Source organism: Amia ocellicauda, chromosome 7 (genome assembly GCF_036373705.1).
Source record: "Amia ocellicauda isolate fAmiCal2 chromosome 7, fAmiCal2.hap1, whole genome shotgun sequence".
In the NCBI taxonomy this organism is placed as follows: domain Eukaryota; kingdom Metazoa; phylum Chordata; class Actinopteri; order Amiiformes; family Amiidae; genus Amia; species Amia ocellicauda.
Genome location: NC_089856.1, coordinates 37030732 through 37049408, shown reverse-complemented (window position 1 = coordinate 37049408; position 18677 = coordinate 37030732). Strand labels below are relative to the sequence as shown.

Genomic DNA, 18677 nt, shown 5'->3' with positions numbered 1-18677 from the left:
CCAATAATGACCCCTCTTTCAAAGTCACTTAGATCCTTTCCTCTTGGTGTCTTGATCCAGAATTGAGGTCAACTGGGCCTGCTCAGCAATTTTATACACGCCACAGAGCATGATAGGATGTTAATTGCTTAATTGTATGATGCAGTACACCTGTTTGGAGGCATCTGCATTTGTTATGTACACTAATTTAATCAGGTTTTTCCTTTAATTTGTCACACATCTGTATATATGTATGTGTATATATAAGCTCATTCATATTTTTTTGCAGCGAATCTTCAATAAAACTTCAAGCATAACAGCAAACAATATCGGAGAGAACCTGATGCACGTGTGACTGCTAGGAGCACTGAGACACAACTGACAACACACCACGCACCTTCGGTTTTCAGAGCTTTTCGAATTTGTGGAATTGCTGATAAGAGATTGTGGACCTGTATAAGAAATCTCAGAAGGCAATTATTAATTACTACATGCTATCTAAAACATGTGGGATTTTGTGATGCATATGTTTTTCATGTCAAAATGCAACTAATGAGTACAGTTCTCTACTTAGTTTAGCTTTGGGATGTCACATAGGATCATATTGACAATATTGCTTAGCAAAGGACCCTCTGAGGGATAAGATAGTGTCTATATAGTAGCGATATCTTACATTAGAACAAGTAGGGATCTGTATGCAGCAGCTATGAAAGTCATTCTGTGTCTTTCTTTATTACTGGGTTCAGATTATTTAGCTCTTTCTTCTGATTTGCCAATTTGTAAACTGCAAGGAAACTTTCAGCTGAATGGGTTGTATAAAAAAGGTGACATTGTTTTTGGGGGATTATTTGAAGCACATTTAAAAACAGTACATCCTGATCTGACCTTCACTTCAAAACCAGAGCAGCTCAGATGTGAGAGGTGAGTGTAACAACTGAATATTACGGAGTGCTACAAAACTACTTTATTTTCAAACCAGAGGAAAGGATGTTCAGCTTGTTCAACATCATTCAATGCATTATGATTGTTCTAATGTCCTCTATATATTTTTATACGTCTTCTTTCATCTTCCAGCTTTTATTTTCCAGCCTTCCAGTCTGCACAGACTATGGCTTTTGCTATCGAGGAAATAAACAGAGACCCTGCCCTTCTTCCTAACATCACTCTGGGCTACAGGCTGTATGACAACTGTGTCAACCTGGCAGGAGCATTTCGAGCAGCCACAGCCCTGATCAGCGGAGTGGGCAACACTTTCACTGACTATAGCTGTACAGGGACACCCCCAGTCTTAGGCATTGTTGGGGATCCTGGGTCAACTAATTCCATTTCCATATCTAGAATGCTGGGTCTTTTCCACGTTCCCTTGGTACTGTAATATGAATATATATATATTAATAATAATTTTGAAACTGAATAATAATTTAAGTTAAATTAATAAAAAAATACTAAATTAAGAACTATAACTATAATAACAATCATCTTCATTATTATTATTATAATTTTAAATGATTTAATGCCCTGTATGACTAATTAAATATCCAACATTTTTGATATTTAAAATACCTCTTTGTTTTTGTATGTTTGTCTCTCCAGGTCAGCTATTATGCCACATGCTCTTGTTTAAGCAACAGAAAAAAGTTCCCTTCATTTTTCAGGACTATCCCAAGTGATGCTTTCCAAGTCAAAGCCATGATTCAAATTATCAAGCACTATGGATGGACCTGGGTGGGGACCATAGCAAGTGATAATGACTATGGTCAGTATGCTGTCAAGACTTTTATTGATCAAGCAAATACATTTGGCTGCATCGCTTTCTCAGAAACTCTCCCCAGTGTCAGCACAAAGGCTCAAATACTTAACATTGTAAAAACTATTAAGCAGTCAACAGCAAGAGTTATTGTTGTCTTCTCCTCAGGAGCATATTTTATTCCGTTAGCTAGAGAAATTGTTCACCAAGACATCAGAGACAGACAGTGGATTGCCAGTGAAGCCTGGACTACCTCCACTGTAATACTTAGTGTGGAAACATTCAGCTCATTTGGTGGCACAATAGGAATCGCCATTCGCAGAGGAGAAATCCCAGGGCTGAAAGACTTTCTCCTCCAGGTTCGACCTGACCTTGACCCCAACAACAATTTAATTTTACAGTTCTGGGAAGAAATGTTTGATTGCAAATTCCAATTGAAAACAATTAGTTTGAATTCTTCAGATCCTGTAAAAAGCAAAATATGTACAGGATCAGAGGATATCAAGGGTACAAAGTCTGCTTATAGTGACATATCAAATTTGAGAGCATCTTACAATGTTTATAAAGCAGTGTATGCCTTGGCACATTCCCTTCATGATCTGATGTCCTGTGAATCAGGAAAAGGTCCCTTTGAAAATAACTCCTGTGCGGACATCACACATGTGCAGCCCTGGCAGGTGAGGAAATGTTATATGGATGAAGAAAAAAAAGGTATAATTTTAATGTATCAGTAATATGTATTAAAACTTTAATTGTATTATTTTAAAATACTGTAAATACACAGGATCTATATATATACAGATATATATACAGAAGACAATAGGAGCAGGATATATAAAACTACTCTGCATTAATCTAGGTACAAAAATAACTAAATTTAGCTTTCCACAGTATGTAAAGACAGTCATATGATGTATTTTTACAAGCAAATATTTGCAAGAACAAGCACCTGTAAAATAGCAGTGCATCCACACATGAATCAATAACCACAATTATAATTCAAAATGTATTCCAGCCTCAATAACCAACATTTGAGTGATGTTGACTGCATTACAACCTAACAGTAGGTAACAGTAGCTGATAAATAATGCATGGATCTTGTGACATCCAGAAATGCAAATTTAAGTCCCTTAAATGCAAATTTTATCATTTCAAAAGATAGATCAATGTTACATTACTGCATGATGATTTAGAAAACAACTTATTATAACATATTCACTTCCATTCCATTACACAATTTTACAGTGATAATTTATGTTGCTTCACTATTTAATCTCAAAGCTTCTCCACTACCTGAAGAGAACGAACTTCACTACTCAGTATGGAGACAGGGTGTCCTTTGATGAGAACGGAGATGCTCTGGCAATCTATGATGTGATGAACTGGCAGAGGGCCGACAACGGCTCTGTGAAAATAGAATCAATCGGTCTGTTTGATGAGTCGGCTCCTGCTGGACAGGAACTTACACTCCAAGAGGACAAGATCTTTTGGAATTTCGATTCTAACACTGTATGTCCTGAATATTCTGTTAAATTATACAAATTTGAAGTGCACTATCATGAAACATGTATCACAGATATTAATATAATATCCAAATTTAATTCTGTAACTGTATCACTTGATGATATCAAAATGCACTGAGAAGCCATTAAGCTAAATGCATAAAAATAACAATAATGTAATAATTTACCATGTCAAAAAACACATGCCAGGACTGAGATAATATAATTGTGAGAGAAATATTGCAGCATGAACTGAACATGTTTATTATCATGTTATAGCCCCCCAGGTCTGTGTGCAGTGAAAGATGTCTGCCTGGCACCAGAAAGGCAGCCAGGAAAGGGGAGCCACTCTGCTGTTTTGACTGTATACCTTGTGCAGAGGGAGAAATAAGCAACCACACAGGTAGACAGAGTTTTTGTACTTACATACCATAGATTTACTGCAATGTCATGATTCCAAAATAACCTTTCTTTAAAACTGTGCAGAACATACCAGTAATCTGAATTTAAAGTTAGACCCCTTTAATGAAAAAAACAAGCTTAAATGAACTGAGGCAGAAAATGCCTGTAATTTTCTTCACTATTTTTTTAAATAAGATTCTATTCATATTGTATATTTGAAATAAAATTGATCTGCTATCTTTCAGATTCTATTGTGTGTGTCAAATGTCCACCAGATTTCTGGTCCAACCCTAGAAGGGACCAGTGTGTGCTGAAGGACATTGAGTTTCTCTCCTATGAGGAGCCTCTGGGAATTTCCCTGACAACAGTCTCTCTGTTCGGGTCATGTGTTTCAGCTGGAGTTTTAGCCGTGTTCATTTACTACAGGAACACCCCAGTTGTAAAAGCCAACAACTCAGAATTGAGCTTCCTCCTGCTGCTTTCATTGATTCTCTGCTTTCTTTGCTCGTTGCTCTTTATTGGCCAGCCACTGCACTTGACTTGTATGCTGAGACATGTTGTGTTTGGGATCAGCTTTGTTTTGTGTATCTCTTGTATTCTCGTCAAAACTATTGTTGTCATAATGGCATTTAAAGCCACACTTCCTGATAAAAATGTCATGAAATGGTTTGGAGCTGCCCAACAGAGAGGCACTGTCTTTGTATTTACAGTAATCCAAGCTGTGATCTGTATCATATGGCTGAGCACAGCATCCCCTGTGCCTTTCAAAAACACCAAGTATCAAAACTCAAAAATCATTTATCAGTGTAACGTTGGATCCATCACTGGATTTAGCTGCCTGCTTGGTTACATAGGCTTGCTAGCCAGTGTGTGCCTTCTGCTGGCTTTCCTGGCAAGAAATCTGCCAGATAACTTTAATGAAGCCAAGTTCATCACTTTCAGCATGCTCATCTTCTGTGCAGTTTGGATCGCTTTCATTCCAGCATATGTCAGCTCTCCAGGGAAATATTCAGACGCTGTCGAGATATTTGCCATATTGGCTTCAAGCTTCGGTCTCCTTATCGCTATCTTTGCTCCAAAATTTTACATTATTCTACTTCATCCAGAAAAGAACACCAAGAAAGCTCTCATGGGGAGAACAGCCCCTAAGAAGTAACTTAACATTCACTTACATTAATGTTGATTTCAATTACATGTTCTATTACATGATTCTATCTGTCCCTATGCATTGATTGTACGTTAAAGTTCCTTTATTAGCTATTACCTAAGATCTAGAAGTATAGTCTAATGCAGTAAAAACTAAAAAGATCATAAAACCATTTACACCAATTCCAGTTAGAAATTATTGTACATATCTATTATGTTACCTGATTCTTCATTGATAGTGAGTTGCTTGTCCACTCTTTCAACCTGTCAGCATGTTATGAAGGTCAACCAGACTAAGTGCAATTGCTGTCATTTGTATTAAATTCACTGCTTTGTAAATTAAATGAATACATCTTATTTAGAAATGCTTGCTTTTTATTTCTCTGTACATCAGCAGTCTGCTCACACCAGAATAAAGCACCTGGTAAAAGTGTTAACTGCAGTATTTCACTGGCACATGCAACAGGTTTCTCTGTTGGTTTCTTTACTGCTCTTCCCTGTGACTGACACCTGGGGCTGCTTTGGGATGTCACATAGTGTCATACTGACAATATTGCTTAGCAAAGGTCTCTCTGAGGAATAAGATAGTGTCTATATAGTCGTGATGTCTTACATTAGAACAAGTAGGGTTATGTATTCAGCAGCTATGAAAGTCATTCTGTGTCTTTCTTTCTTACTGGGTTCAGATTATTTAGCTCTTTCTTCTGATTTGCCGATTTGTGAACTGCAAGGAAACTTTGAGTTTAATGGGTTGTACAAGAAAGGCGACATTGTTTTGGGGGGATTATTTCAACCGCATTTTGAAACAATACATCCTGAACTGACCTTCACTTCAAAACCAGAGCAACTCAGATGTGAGAGGTGAGTGTAATCACTGAATACTATGGAGTGCTACAAACTACTTTATCATTCAATGTACTATCATTCTGTTAATTGCCTCTAATTTTGTAATGGTTCCACTTTCTTCAGCTTCTATTTTCAAGCCTTCCAGTTTGCACAGACCATGGTTTTTGCCATAGAGGAAATTAACAGAGACCCTGCCCTTCTTCCTAACATCACTCTGGGCTACAGGCTGTATGACAACTGTTTCAACCTGGCATTGGCATTTCGGGCAGCCACAGCCCTGATCAGCGGAATGGGCGACATTTTCACTGACTACAACTGTACAGGGACACCCCCAGTCTTAGGCATTGTTGGGGATCCTGGGTCAACTAGATCAATTTCCATATCCAGGATGCTGGGACTTTTCCATGTTCCTTTGGTACTTTAAAATAATTATATATATATATATATATATATATATATATATATATATATATATATATATACAACTATCTAAATAATATACAAGAATAATAGCCTTGAAATTAAAGAATAATTAAATATATATTTAAATTAATTCTAGAATACATGATGTAGAACTTATTGTTTTTTATATTATTATTATTATTTTTATTATTATTATTATTATTATTATTATTATTATTATTATTATTATTATTATTATTATTATTATTATTATTATTATTATTATCACTTTCAATTAGATAATGCTTTTCATGTAAAATAAATTAAGATAAATTTGACATATTTAAAATACCTCTTTGTTTTTGTTTGTCTTTCCAGGTCAGCTATTATGCCACATGCTCTTGTTTAAGCAACAGAAAAGAGTTCCCTTCATTTTTCAGGACTATCCCAAGTGATGCTTTCCAAGTCAAAGCCATGATTCAAATAATCAAGCACTATGGATGGACCTGGGTCGGAGCTATAGTAAGTGATGATGATTATGGTCAGTTTGCTCTCAAGACATTTATTGAGGAAGAAAATACATTTGGCTGTATAGCATTCTCAGAAAATCTCCCCAGTGTCAGCGCAAAGGCTAAAATACTTACAATTGTGCAAACTATTAAGCAGTCAACAGCAAGAGTTATTGTTGTTGTCGCCACGGAAGCGTATTTTATTCCATTAGCTAGAGAAATTGCTCGTCAAGATATCAGAGGAAGACAGTGGATTGCAAGTGAATCCTGGACTACCTCCACTATAATACTCACTGCGGAAATGTTCAGCTCATTTGGTGGCACAATAGGAATTGCCATTCGCAGAGGAGAAATCCCAGGGCTGAAAGAGTTTCTCCTCCAGGTTCGACCTGTCTTTGACACCAACAACAATTTAATCAACCAGTTCTGGGAAGAAATGTTCAATTGCAAATTCCACTTAAGAACTATTATTTCAAATTCTTCAAATCCTACAAGGAGCATAATGTGTACAGGATCAGAGGATATTGAGAGTACACAGACTGCATATAGTGATGTGTCAGAATTGAGGGCTGCCTACAATGTCTATAAAGCAGTGTACGCCTTGGCACATTCCCTTCATAACCTAATGTCCTGTGAATCAGGAAAAGGGCGCTTTGAAAATAATTATTGTGCCGACATCACAAGTGTGCAGCCCTGGCAGGTGAGGAAATGTTCTTAGGAAAACATAAATGTAAGTGTTATTGATCGAAAAGTGAAAAACAAAATCAACTATTTTCTAAAATTCATAATGTGAATGCATCAGTTATATATTTATTGAACTGATGCATTCACATTATGAATTATATTATGTTATTAAAACAAAAGTATAGGCTTAATGCATAGGATGCATTGTATATACAGAAGACATTAAGGGAACGATAGATACAACTTTTTAGCATAAATGTAGGCCATAAATAACAAATGTACCCCTACAGTGTCTTTAAGGATAGCCATATGGTAATACCAGTTCAGTGTATTTATACAAGCAAATATTTGTTTTAATTTACAGTACAATAACCACAGTGATAATTTAATAATGTAGTCTAGTCATAATAACTAAACATTTGAGTGATACTAACTATTAGAACATAATTCCTTTGACTCGGGTAACAGTGGCTGGAAAATAATGAATGGATCTTGTGGTCTCCAGAAATAATCATCCCATAAATACAAATATTATCAATGATACATTACTGCATGTTTTTTTAAGTTCATATCAACAAATTCACTTCCATTTAATTACGTAATTTTAAGGTGTACATTTGTTTTGCTCCACTGTCTAATCTCAAGCTTCTACAACACATGAAGAGAGTCAACTTCACTACTCACTTTGGAGACAGGGTGTCCTTTGATGAGAACGGGGATGTCCCTGCCATCTATGATGTGATGAACTGGCAGAGGGGCGACGACGTCTCTGTGAAAATAGAAACAATCGGTCTTTTCGATGAGTCGGCTCCTGCTGGACAAGAACTTACACTCCAAGAGGACAAGATTTTTTGGAATTTCGATTTGAACACCGTTTGTCCTGTATATTTGTATCAGTTATAACAATGTGAAATGTATTACTGTGAAACATACATAATTGATTTTAATATAATACCATTCTGTATTTTGAATCTAAAACACTTGTTGATATCAAAATGCACAGAGAAAGCATGAAGCAAAATGTAAAAAAAGTATAAGAATTATATGAGAATTATCGCAGCATGACGTGAACATATTTATTATCGTGTTCTAGCCCCCCAGGTCTGTGTGCAGTGAAAGCTGTCTGCCTGGGACCAGAAAGGCAGCCAGGAAAGGGGAACCACTCTGCTGTTTCGACTGTATACCTTGTGCAGAGGGAGAAATCAGCAACCACACTGGTAGGCAGGGATTATATATTTATTTATTTGTATTTATTGAAATGTCATGATCCTGTAAGTCCTATTTCAATTGTATTATTCAAATAAAAGTGGTCTTTCATATTTCAGATTCCATTGAGTGTGTCAAATGTCCACCAGATTTCTGGTCCAACCCAAGAAGAGACCAGTGTGTGCTGAAGGACATTGAGTTTCTCTCCTATGAGGAGCTTCTGGGAATTTCCTTCACAGCAATCTCATTATTTGGGGCATGTGTTTCAGCTGGAGTTTTAGCCGTGTTCATTTACTACAGGAACACCCCAGTTGTAAAAGCCAACAACTCAGAATTGAGCTTCCTCCTGCTGCTTTCATTGATTCTCTGCTTTCTTTGCTCGATGCTCTTTATTGGTCAGCCACTGCACTTGACTTGTATGCTGAGACATGTTGTGTTTGGGATCAGCTTTGTTTTGTGCATCTCTTGTATTCTCGTCAAAACTATTGTTGTCATAATGGCATTTAAAGCCACACTTCCTGATAACAATGTCATTAAATGGTTTGGAGCTGCCCAACAGAGAGGCACTGTTTTCTGCTTTACAGTAATCCAAGCTGTGATCTGTATCATCTGGCTGAGCACAGCATCCCCTGTGCCTTTCAAAAACACCAAGTATCAAAACTCAAAAATCATTTATCAGTGTAACGTTGGATCCATCACTGGATTTAGCTGCCTGCTTGGTTACATAGGCTTGCTAGCCAGTGTGTGCTTTCTGCTGGCTTTCCTGGCAAGAAATCTGCCAGATAACTTTAATGAAGCCAAGTTCATCACTTTCAGCATGCTCATCTTCTGTGCAGTTTGGATCGCTTTCATTCCAGCATATGTCAGCTCTCCAGGGAAATACTCGGACGCTGTCGAGATATTTGCCATCTTGGCTTCAAGCTTCGGTCTCCTGATCGCGATATTTGCTCCAAAATGTTACATTATTCTGCTTCATCCAGAGAAAAACACCAAGAAAGCCCTCATGGGGAGAACAGCTCCTAAGAAGTAACTTATAAATTAACTTACATTAATGTTTTATTCACTGTATGTTTCTGTAATATGTTAATATCTGTCCCCATGCATTGATTGAAGAATACAATTCCTTGAATAGCTATTACCTAAGATGTTGCATTATAGTCTAATGTGGAGAACTACTAAAAAGATCATAAAACCATTTACACCTTTTCCGGCTCAGATTCTTGTACATATCTAACGTATCACATGTTCATTTTGTGTAGGGTACTTTCTATTATTTATGTTCCCTGATACTGCAGTGATAGTGAGTTGCTTCTCCACTCTTTCAACCTGTCAGCTATTTGAAAAGTATCCTAAGAATCAAAGAATGCACAGATAAGCATTGTGTGTTTCATGGGGGAAGTCATGTGAATTCACTCAAAACTCCATGCCTATTATTATATAGGTGCTCTGGTGTTGTGCGTTCAGGAGAGCACCGTCCTCAGGTGCTGCAGTGATGTTTTTATTTAATTCACAAAGGAGTGACGTTTATTCAAATAAAAACAATTGCACTTTCAATAAATGATTTATATAGCAGAAAGGGAATTGTGTATTAATGGATGGCTAATAAATGGTTAATGATGACTACAGTAAATCAGATAACTAAAACAAAAGGTTTTGAGTATAACCATATTGTATAACCAATTAATAAACACTGTAAAACATAATATATATGGCCCATTTAAATAAGTATATATGTATATTTATATATCTGTGTATGTACAGTCACCTCAAGTAATGAGCTATACTGTAATTACCCAACATGTGGAAAATATTGTATTTCATGAATGATTCAAGGGAATCAGCCTACAGATCACCAGGTTCTTGATTAAAATGTCCTTGTACATGGAGCCCGATTAAATAAAAAATGTACACAAGAAGCAAACGTGAAAGGTTGTGGGAGGGCTGCAGGAGGGAATCTCGCAGCGCAACTTCTCGCTGTACTAAATCTACAATACCAGGACCTGCAAATGGGGAGGAGACTCATTTTGCTGGTGTGGTTTCTGAAATGGGCAGGCAGTGCGAGAGTCAATCACAGGCAGCGATGGCTCATGAGAGCATATAATCACAGAAACCTGGCACTCTGTGCTGTAAATCGAAAGCATTAATCTACAAGTGTGTACTTCGCATTGAATACAAATATGAATAGAAGAAAAAAATATAAAATTAAAACCAAAGCCACCATTGATGACAGCTGTATAGTTATTATTATTATTATTATTATTATTATTATTATTATTATTATTATTATTATTATTATTATTTATGTATTTATGTATGTATTTATTGTCAGATGCCCTTATTCAGGCCGGTTGATCAATGCTGATGTGTTCGCTTATGTGAATAACCAATCAATACAAATATTTTATCCAGCAACACTTTTATTCAGTGTCTTAAAACTTAAAACTTTGACCCACCGCCTAATAACAAACTACAAACCTACATCATAGTGATTACATTTATGATTAGAAGAAACTAGCAACACAAATTAAGCCACAACTGCGTAAAATGTTGTAATTTTCTACTGGGTGGGTTTTGATTTAATCCCAGCCGTGGACACGGTATTGTGATATAAATGCCTTTATTGTAATATGACTTTTTATTATCATCGTTTGAAACTGAACAGTGATGTGTAGATCACTGCAAAATACATAATGTTCAATATCACTCGATATCACTTTGTTTTTGAGATCTCTGCTGTATTAGTAATCTACTGTAAGCTAAGAGGCAATACAAATACAAGTTTTGCTCGGTGTCACAAGGGGCAATACTTAACCTAAGAGTAGAACCCATCATGGTACAGCACACCTGCACCCTCAAAATATTTTCTCCAAAGAATGTTTGTATTTTGTAACATCCACACTGACAAAAGATGTAATGCAGAAACCAGTGTTAAATGTTTATGCATACATGTTAAATATGTGATTGTGATACACAGCTATATTCGCACTTGTACCATTGCTTAAATTGCACATTATCCATTCGTACTCTTTTTTGTTTTATCCACCCAATGTGAAGTGCACAAATGTCGTACACTCAGATATGCACTGGCTTGCAAGCTAGGCAACCATATATGCCTGTAACAATATTCCGTAAATTCATTTTAATATTCATAAAAGCTACATTCATTATGCTACAGCCACATTGACAACAGTGGCATTCGATGCAGTGTCTTCACTCCCATATACATTGAGAGAGAGAGAGAGAGAGAGAGAGAGAGAGAGAGAGAGAGAGAGAGAGAGAGAGAGAGAGAGAAGTGCATGTATTATTGAAAATCTGTACCGATATGTCCAAACTTCAATTACAAAATTCATACATTAAAATACACATTAAATTCATGGTGAGTGTGTTATTTTATGTGGTTCTATGGTACATACACTGTAAGAAAGTATGCATACACTAGGTGGTATTGGCATTGCTAGGTGGAATCTGGATGTGTCAACAGTGAATGCTTAACTCAAGAATGATAGGATGCATATGCAACCACAGTTTCAGCTGCTGCCCCTAGCCCCTCACCAGTTTCCCTTGACCTTTCCCTTGCTGCCCCTATCCCCATGCCTGTCAGTCCCAACCCTTACCTTGTTGCTCTGTCTCATTTACCCTCCTCCTCAGCCCTTTTCCCACAGGAGGGAGTCTGATTCTACCCCCCATGACTCCCCTTCCCCTCCCGTCCCCCGGAGGCCGCCAGGATGCTATGTCGGTTATGTCTTTCCCTCGGGGGCGAAGGACTGGGAGGAGGCTGTGTAGCGATCCTGGCTTTTCTGTGTGTTGTTTTGTTGTGGGGTTAATTTTCATATTGGGTTGGGGAAGGATATTGTTGTCTGTTAGGGTGTTTTGGGGTTGTCTGTCTCCCCCATGTCTCCAGGGTGGTACAGCTGGGGAGCAGTAATTGGGGCGTAGGGACATGCCGCTTACTAAGTTGGAGTGGGAGTTTTATGAGAGAAGGAACTGAGTGTTTGTGGCTGTCAAGGGAAAGTCGATACTGGTTTTATTTAAAGCACACTATGCCAAGTTAAGCATTTTCTACATTAAGTTTTTTAGACTCTCCCATCAAAAGGAAGCCCATATATCTGCATTGCTGCTACAGTTAACCCAGGTATGGTGTCCATAGTAGGACATCCTCTTTCCTCAGTGTCAATTGTCACGCATCACTTAGTTTTGCAAGCAGCCCTCAGTAAGCTTAGTGTTCAGCCATAAGTTATCACTCATATTTGATATCACCCATCGGGTGTCAGTTTTATTTGGCATCAAACATCATGCTTATTTTATGTCAATTATCATGCATCACTCGAATTTAATATCAGGTATCAGGTATCACTCGAATTTAATATCAGTTGTGACTCGAATTTAATGTCAGGTATCACTCAAATGTAATATTAGGTATCAAGTATCACTTGAATTTAATATTTGTACAGGGATCACTCGAAATAACACAAATATCGACCGTTAAATCAGCTCAGAGTGAATACAAAGTAATACAAATGATTGACAGTCCATGTAACCAATGAAATAACAGTAAAGATGGTAAAGTCCTGAAAAAAAAAAAACACTCTGATACCTGATACAAAATTTGAGTGATCCCTGATACAAAAACGAGTGACAACTGATACCTGACACCAAATTCGCATGACCCCTGATATTAAATTCAAGCGAAACCTAACATTAATTTCGAGTGACACCTGATACCTGAAATTAAATTTGAGTGATACCTGATATTAAATTCATGTGACACCTGATACATGATACTAAATTCGAGTGACACCTGATATTAAATTCAAGTGATGCATGAGAACTGACATAAAATAAGCATGATGCTTGATGGCAATGGGTGATATCAAATATGAGTGATAACTGAGGGCTGAATGCTAAGCTTACTGAGGGCTGCTCGCAAAACTAAGTGATGTGTGACAACTGACGCTGAGGAATGAGGATATCCTAATATGGACACCATACCCAGGACAGAGATCCTCCTCCCTTTCTGTGACAATTATTGTAGGAATGTCACTGTACTACAATATGGGATGCCAAATGTTAAACAGCACACACTTTTTTTTTAGTGTCTTTTTTCACACACTTCACTTAAACCTTGTGTCTTTAGTAAATAATTTAGTAAATACTTAAGCCAATTTTTTCACATTTATAAAGATTTTGTTTGTTTAAATTAAAAATATTTAAATATGCTTAATCTCCGTTTTTGAAAAATATTGTTAGATTAAATATTTAACTAAATTCTAAATCTCTGAGTCACAAAATAAATATATAGCTTTTAAATAAATATTTAGTCTAAATATAAATGTTAAATACAAATGTTAAGGGATCATGCCCTGCCCCTACTGCTGTGAGAGGCTGACTGGCACCAGAGGGGCGGGACTGTATTTGCATGTTAGCTAAATATTTATTTAGCAAATTCCACATTTAACATTTATATTTATATTTAACATTTATATTTAACATTTATATTTATATTTAGCATTTATATTTACACTGATCAGCCATATCATTATGACCACCTGCCTAATATGGTGTAGGTCCCCCTTTTGCTGCCAAAACAGCCCTGGCCCGTCGAGGCTTGGACTCCACTAGACCTCTGAAGGTGTGCTGTGGTATCTGGCACCAAGACGTTAGCAGCAGATCCTTTAAGTCCTGTAAGTTGTGTTGTCCTGTAAGTCTGTCCAGCACATCCCACAGATGCTCGATTGGATTGAGATCTGGGGAATTTGAAGGCCAAGTCAACACCTTGAACTCGTGATTCATCAGACCAGGCCACCTTCTTCCATTGCTCCATGGTCCAGTTCTGATGCTCACGTGCCCATTGTAGGTGCTTTCGGCAGTGGACAGGGGTCAGCATGGGCTATGCAGCCCAATACGCAACAAACTCCGATGCACTGTGTGTTCTGACACCTTTCATTAACCAACATTAACATTAACTTTTTCAGCAATTTGAGCTACAGTAACTCGTCTGTTGGATCAGACCACACGGGCCAGCCTTCGCTCCCCACGTGCATCAATGACGTTTGGCCGCCCATGACCGTGTCGCCGGTTCACCGCTTTTCCTTCCTTGGACCACTTTTGATAGGTACTGACCACTGCAGACCGGGAACACCCCACAAGAGCTGCAGTTTTGGAGATGCTCTGACCCAGTCGTCTAGCAATCACAATTTGGCCCTTGTCAAAGTCGCTCAGATCCTTACGCTTGCCCATTTTTGAGGAAAAAATGTTCACTTTTAACAAACTGGGATCGGAGCATGAGTGCTTGCTGTTACGAACAGAAGTCAGGTGTCTTTTTCGAGGAAATGTGCTCAGCCGCCTTTATGAGCTGTGAGATGTGCGCTTATTTCTGATGGAGCATGGGTCCCAGCTCGCTTACCACCTCATTGATCCGGACTGGTTAACAAGGCTAGCATATTTGTCTTGCATATTTGAAAAACTGAATGGACTTAATATGTCATTGCAAGGTGAAAACACAAGCATCATGTCACTGAATGATAAAATCCACACATTCACGAGAAAACTCGAGAGCTGGATTGAGCGAGTTTAAATGGGTAGGATTTATATGTTTTCTGAGCTGGACGAATTCATGAAGGAAAATGAACTGAGTGTTAACATAGTGAAGAAGTCTATCACTACCCACCTTCAAGCCCTCCTGGAACATTTTAACAAGTATTTCCCAGACGAAACAGCTCCAGAACAATATGACTGGATAAGATCACCATTCACTGTAACGAGGGCAAATCATCTGACATCTGACCTGGAGGACGCATTGGTTGAACTGTCAAGCGACCGAACATTAAAGACAGTGTTTAATTCCAAGATGCTGGCTGAGTTTTGGATTTCAGTTGAGAGGGAATACCCACAGTTATCCAAGGCCGCTATGGATGTACTGATGCCTACTTGTGTGAAAAGACTTTCTCGGCAATCACATACCTTAAAAATAAATACAGATCACGACTGAACATAGAGGATGATCTCTGAGTGGCGGTCTCCAAAATTAAACCAAGAATGGACTTGCTGTGCTCCAAGCATTGTGCACACCCATCTCATTAGGTGAGGTTAACACTGAAATTAAAGTAATGACTTTTAAATAATATTATGGTTGTTAGGCCGTTGTGTTGTTGTCATTATGCTGTTTGGATAGGCCTATTACATTTGTATACTTTAACCACCTCTGAGGATAGTGGCGGGGGGTCGCGAGTCACTGGCACTGTTATTTTGGGGGTCATTGGCTGAAAAATTTGGGAACCCCTGCGCTAGACAGTATAGTCTGCACGACCGGAGACCGCCTTGCCTGTTGATATAGGCGACCACCGCTGTGTTGTCTGTACGAACCAGCGCATGTCTGTCCCGCAGGACCGGCAGGAAATGAGACAGTCCAAGGAGTACTGCTTGTAACTCCAGGATGTTGATATGGAGGGCCCGTGCTGGCTCCGTCCACCTGCCTTGGACTCCACGTCCGTCGCAGACTGCTCACCAACCCTGCTTGGAGGCGTCTGTTGTCATAACTGCTCGGTGGTAGACTGGCCCCGGGGGCACACCGAGGGTCAAATTGTGAGGGCTCCGGGACCAAAGGAGCGCCTTCCAGCACGCCAAGTCACAGTTACTCTGGCAAGGATGCATCTCGAGTGACCTGAACCACCACTGCCTCAATTGCAGGAGGCCGAGGGGGATGGTCTGTGATGCAGCCGCTAGGAGACCCAGCAGCCTCTGGCAAAGGGACACCCTGACATGAGCTCTCAGTCGAAAGTGGGAGAGACACGTGCGTATGGAGGTTCTCTCTGGCGCCAGTGTTGTCGAGCATGGCAACGGAATCGAGGCGCAGTCCGAGGAATTGTGCCAGCTGAGTTGGCGTCAGGCAGCTCTTCTCTCGATAGGCCCAATTCGGAGAGGTGGCCTAAAATCAGGTTTGTGTGTTTCTGAACCTGCTCCTTCGATGAGAACAAACCAGCCAGTCATCTAGATAGTTGAGGATGTGGACCCCCCTGACAACACAAGGGGGCTAACACGACGTTCATGCACTTGGAAAAAGTGCGTGCCGCCACCGACAGACCAAGGGGGAGAACAGCTAACTCAAAACCTCAGCCCTCGAAGGCGAAGCGGAGAAACTGCCTGTGCGCCTGCGCAATGGGGATGTGAAAGTAAGCATCTTTCGGATACACCGTGGTGAACCAGTCGCTGGGCTTGATGGCCTGGGACATGGTGCACAGGTTGAGCATCTTGAAGCGCAGCACCTTGAGGTGGCGGTTCAGGTGCCTCAGATCCAAGATGGGGTGAAAACTGCCATCTTTCTTGGGCACAAGGAAGTATGGGGTATAGAATCCCTCGTACTGCCCCGGGCACTTCACGGATTGCTCACTTCTCCAGGAGAGCGGCGATTTCGACGAGAAGCGCTGCACACTGCAACGGGTCCCTCACTCGTGTCCACACCACACCGTGGAAGGGAGGTGGACGTGTCTGAAATTGTAAGGAGTAGCCAACTGATATAATTTGGAGCACCCAAGAGTCTTGGGTGCAGTGTTGCCAATTTGAGAGTTGCTGGGGGGTGTAAGGGTGGGCCAGAGGCTGCTGGAACGCCTCAGGGACGAGGCTCGGGTGGTGTAGGGGGTGGGGTCGGGCTGGGTCCCCTCCTACCACGAGCTGCCATGGGCTGCCGGGGGACAGGGCGGCGAGCCTGGGGGGGCGCCTGCCTGCCAGTAAGATGCTGGCGGAGATCGGCAGGTGGGTGGGGCTGTGACCTGGGCTGTGGCCTGTACTGTGGCCTGGGAGCCGTGGTCGGGGGGCCTCCCCGGCGGTGAGCTGCCACAGACGGCCTGTGTTGCTGGGCCTGAGGTGCAACGGGGTACAACCGGGCCAGCTGCTGGGACTGCTCCCTCTCCTGGAGGGTGCGTGTCAGCATTGCCTCCACAGAGGGGCCAAAAGTGAAGCCCGGTGAAATAGGGGCATCCATGAGGTGAGTCCTGTCCTCCTCAGGGACCCGCCGTGCCTGGGACAGACAAAGCTGGCAGCATGCCACCACAATGGCTGCCAGGGATCGCCCTGTCGCCCTTGCCCCCTGGCGCATCACAGTGACGAGCTGGTCCGCCGCCGCTGCTATCTCAGAGATAGGGGGCGGGGTTGGTGATGCGCCATGTTGCTCTGAGGGCTCCACCAGCTGGGCCAAGTACAGGGACAGCAGGCCTTCGGTGTTCCAGAGCCTCCAGCCTCATAAGCCCTCCGGAGCAGCGTCTCTGTGACGCCTGTTGGGGCAGGTCAGGTCGCATGGCTCCGCGGACAGCGGAGGTAGGGAGACCAGCGCGGTGCGTGAATTCCACCAAGCCCGCTTTTGCCGTGCCCTTGGTTCTGGCATAAGCCTACCCTCTCCTGGCTAGGCAGGAGGTGGGCGCAGCTGCCATGGCAGGTGCGGTAGCGGCAGTAGGAGGAGACGCAAGCTCGGGGCGCGGCTGTCTCCTTCACTGCAACCCTCATCAGAGTGGGGCGGTGCCCGGTGGAATGGCGGACCTCCGGGCGCGCCGTAGCAGACCCGGAAGTTGCAGTCAAATTGTGCTCGCTGTCGGTGCCCAGACACACGGGACATAAGACTTCCCCACTCCAGACGGGCAAGGTGCGCTGGCCACAAGCGGCACAGTGGCAGGGGCGAGAGGAGCTCATCGCCGAGCCAAGCGCACACGCGTGCACAGGGAAACGTGCAGCAGAGGTGCCACTCAGTGTTTGCACAGGGGGCACACAACAACTGAAAAGTGGAGCGCCTAGCGGGCCCGCCGCTGTAAGTGCGTCTCCACCCGGCAACATTTATATACATTTATATACACAGGTGTGCTGCAACACCAACCACATGCAACCTTGCTGTTGCCGGACTGAACACTGTGTATACCAAGCACCAGGTGCCGGATACAAGGGCCGCGTAGGCCCGCAGGCTTAACTACACTGTGTGTGCCGGGGTTTCTGGGGACACTGGGTGACGTGGAGTCCGGGGTCCACGGGGGCCAAGGGTAGTAGACCACCAGCCGTAGCGGGATCTAATACCGAGGCCTACACGCACGAACTGGGAGAGCTAGCAGAGCTCGTTCTCAGCGAAGTGAGAGAGTGAGATCTCCTACAGCTGCAGCTGCGTACAGGCTGTAGTATGGGCGCAAGCCAACAGAGGAGCGCCTCACGCGGGCGAGATCTCTTACGACACACGAGGCCTCAGATTTTACTGGCGCTGCTAGCGCTCCTGCTGTGGAG

General features: G+C 41.4%; 2 protein-coding genes across 2 annotated transcripts; both read left to right on the top strand.

Moving 5' to 3' along the window:
- Positions 1-763: 763 nt before the first annotated feature.
- LOC136753868 (extracellular calcium-sensing receptor-like) lies at positions 764-4786 on the top strand. The gene is made up of 6 exons (XM_066710251.1): positions 764-900; positions 1054-1345; positions 1573-2403; positions 3008-3235; positions 3508-3631; positions 3906-4786. The coding sequence occupies exons 2-6, from the start codon at positions 1088-1090 to the stop codon at positions 4784-4786; spliced, it is 2322 nt and encodes a 773-aa protein (XP_066566348.1). The 5' UTR covers positions 764-900; positions 1054-1087.
- Positions 4787-5764: 978 nt separating this feature from the next.
- Positions 5765-9453, top strand: LOC136754108 (extracellular calcium-sensing receptor-like). The gene is made up of 5 exons (XM_066710437.1): positions 5765-6037; positions 6403-7233; positions 7863-8090; positions 8311-8434; positions 8543-9453. The coding sequence occupies exons 1-5, from the start codon at positions 5780-5782 to the stop codon at positions 9451-9453; spliced, it is 2352 nt and encodes a 783-aa protein (XP_066566534.1). The 5' UTR covers positions 5765-5779.
- Positions 9454-18677: the final 9224 nt, after the last annotated feature.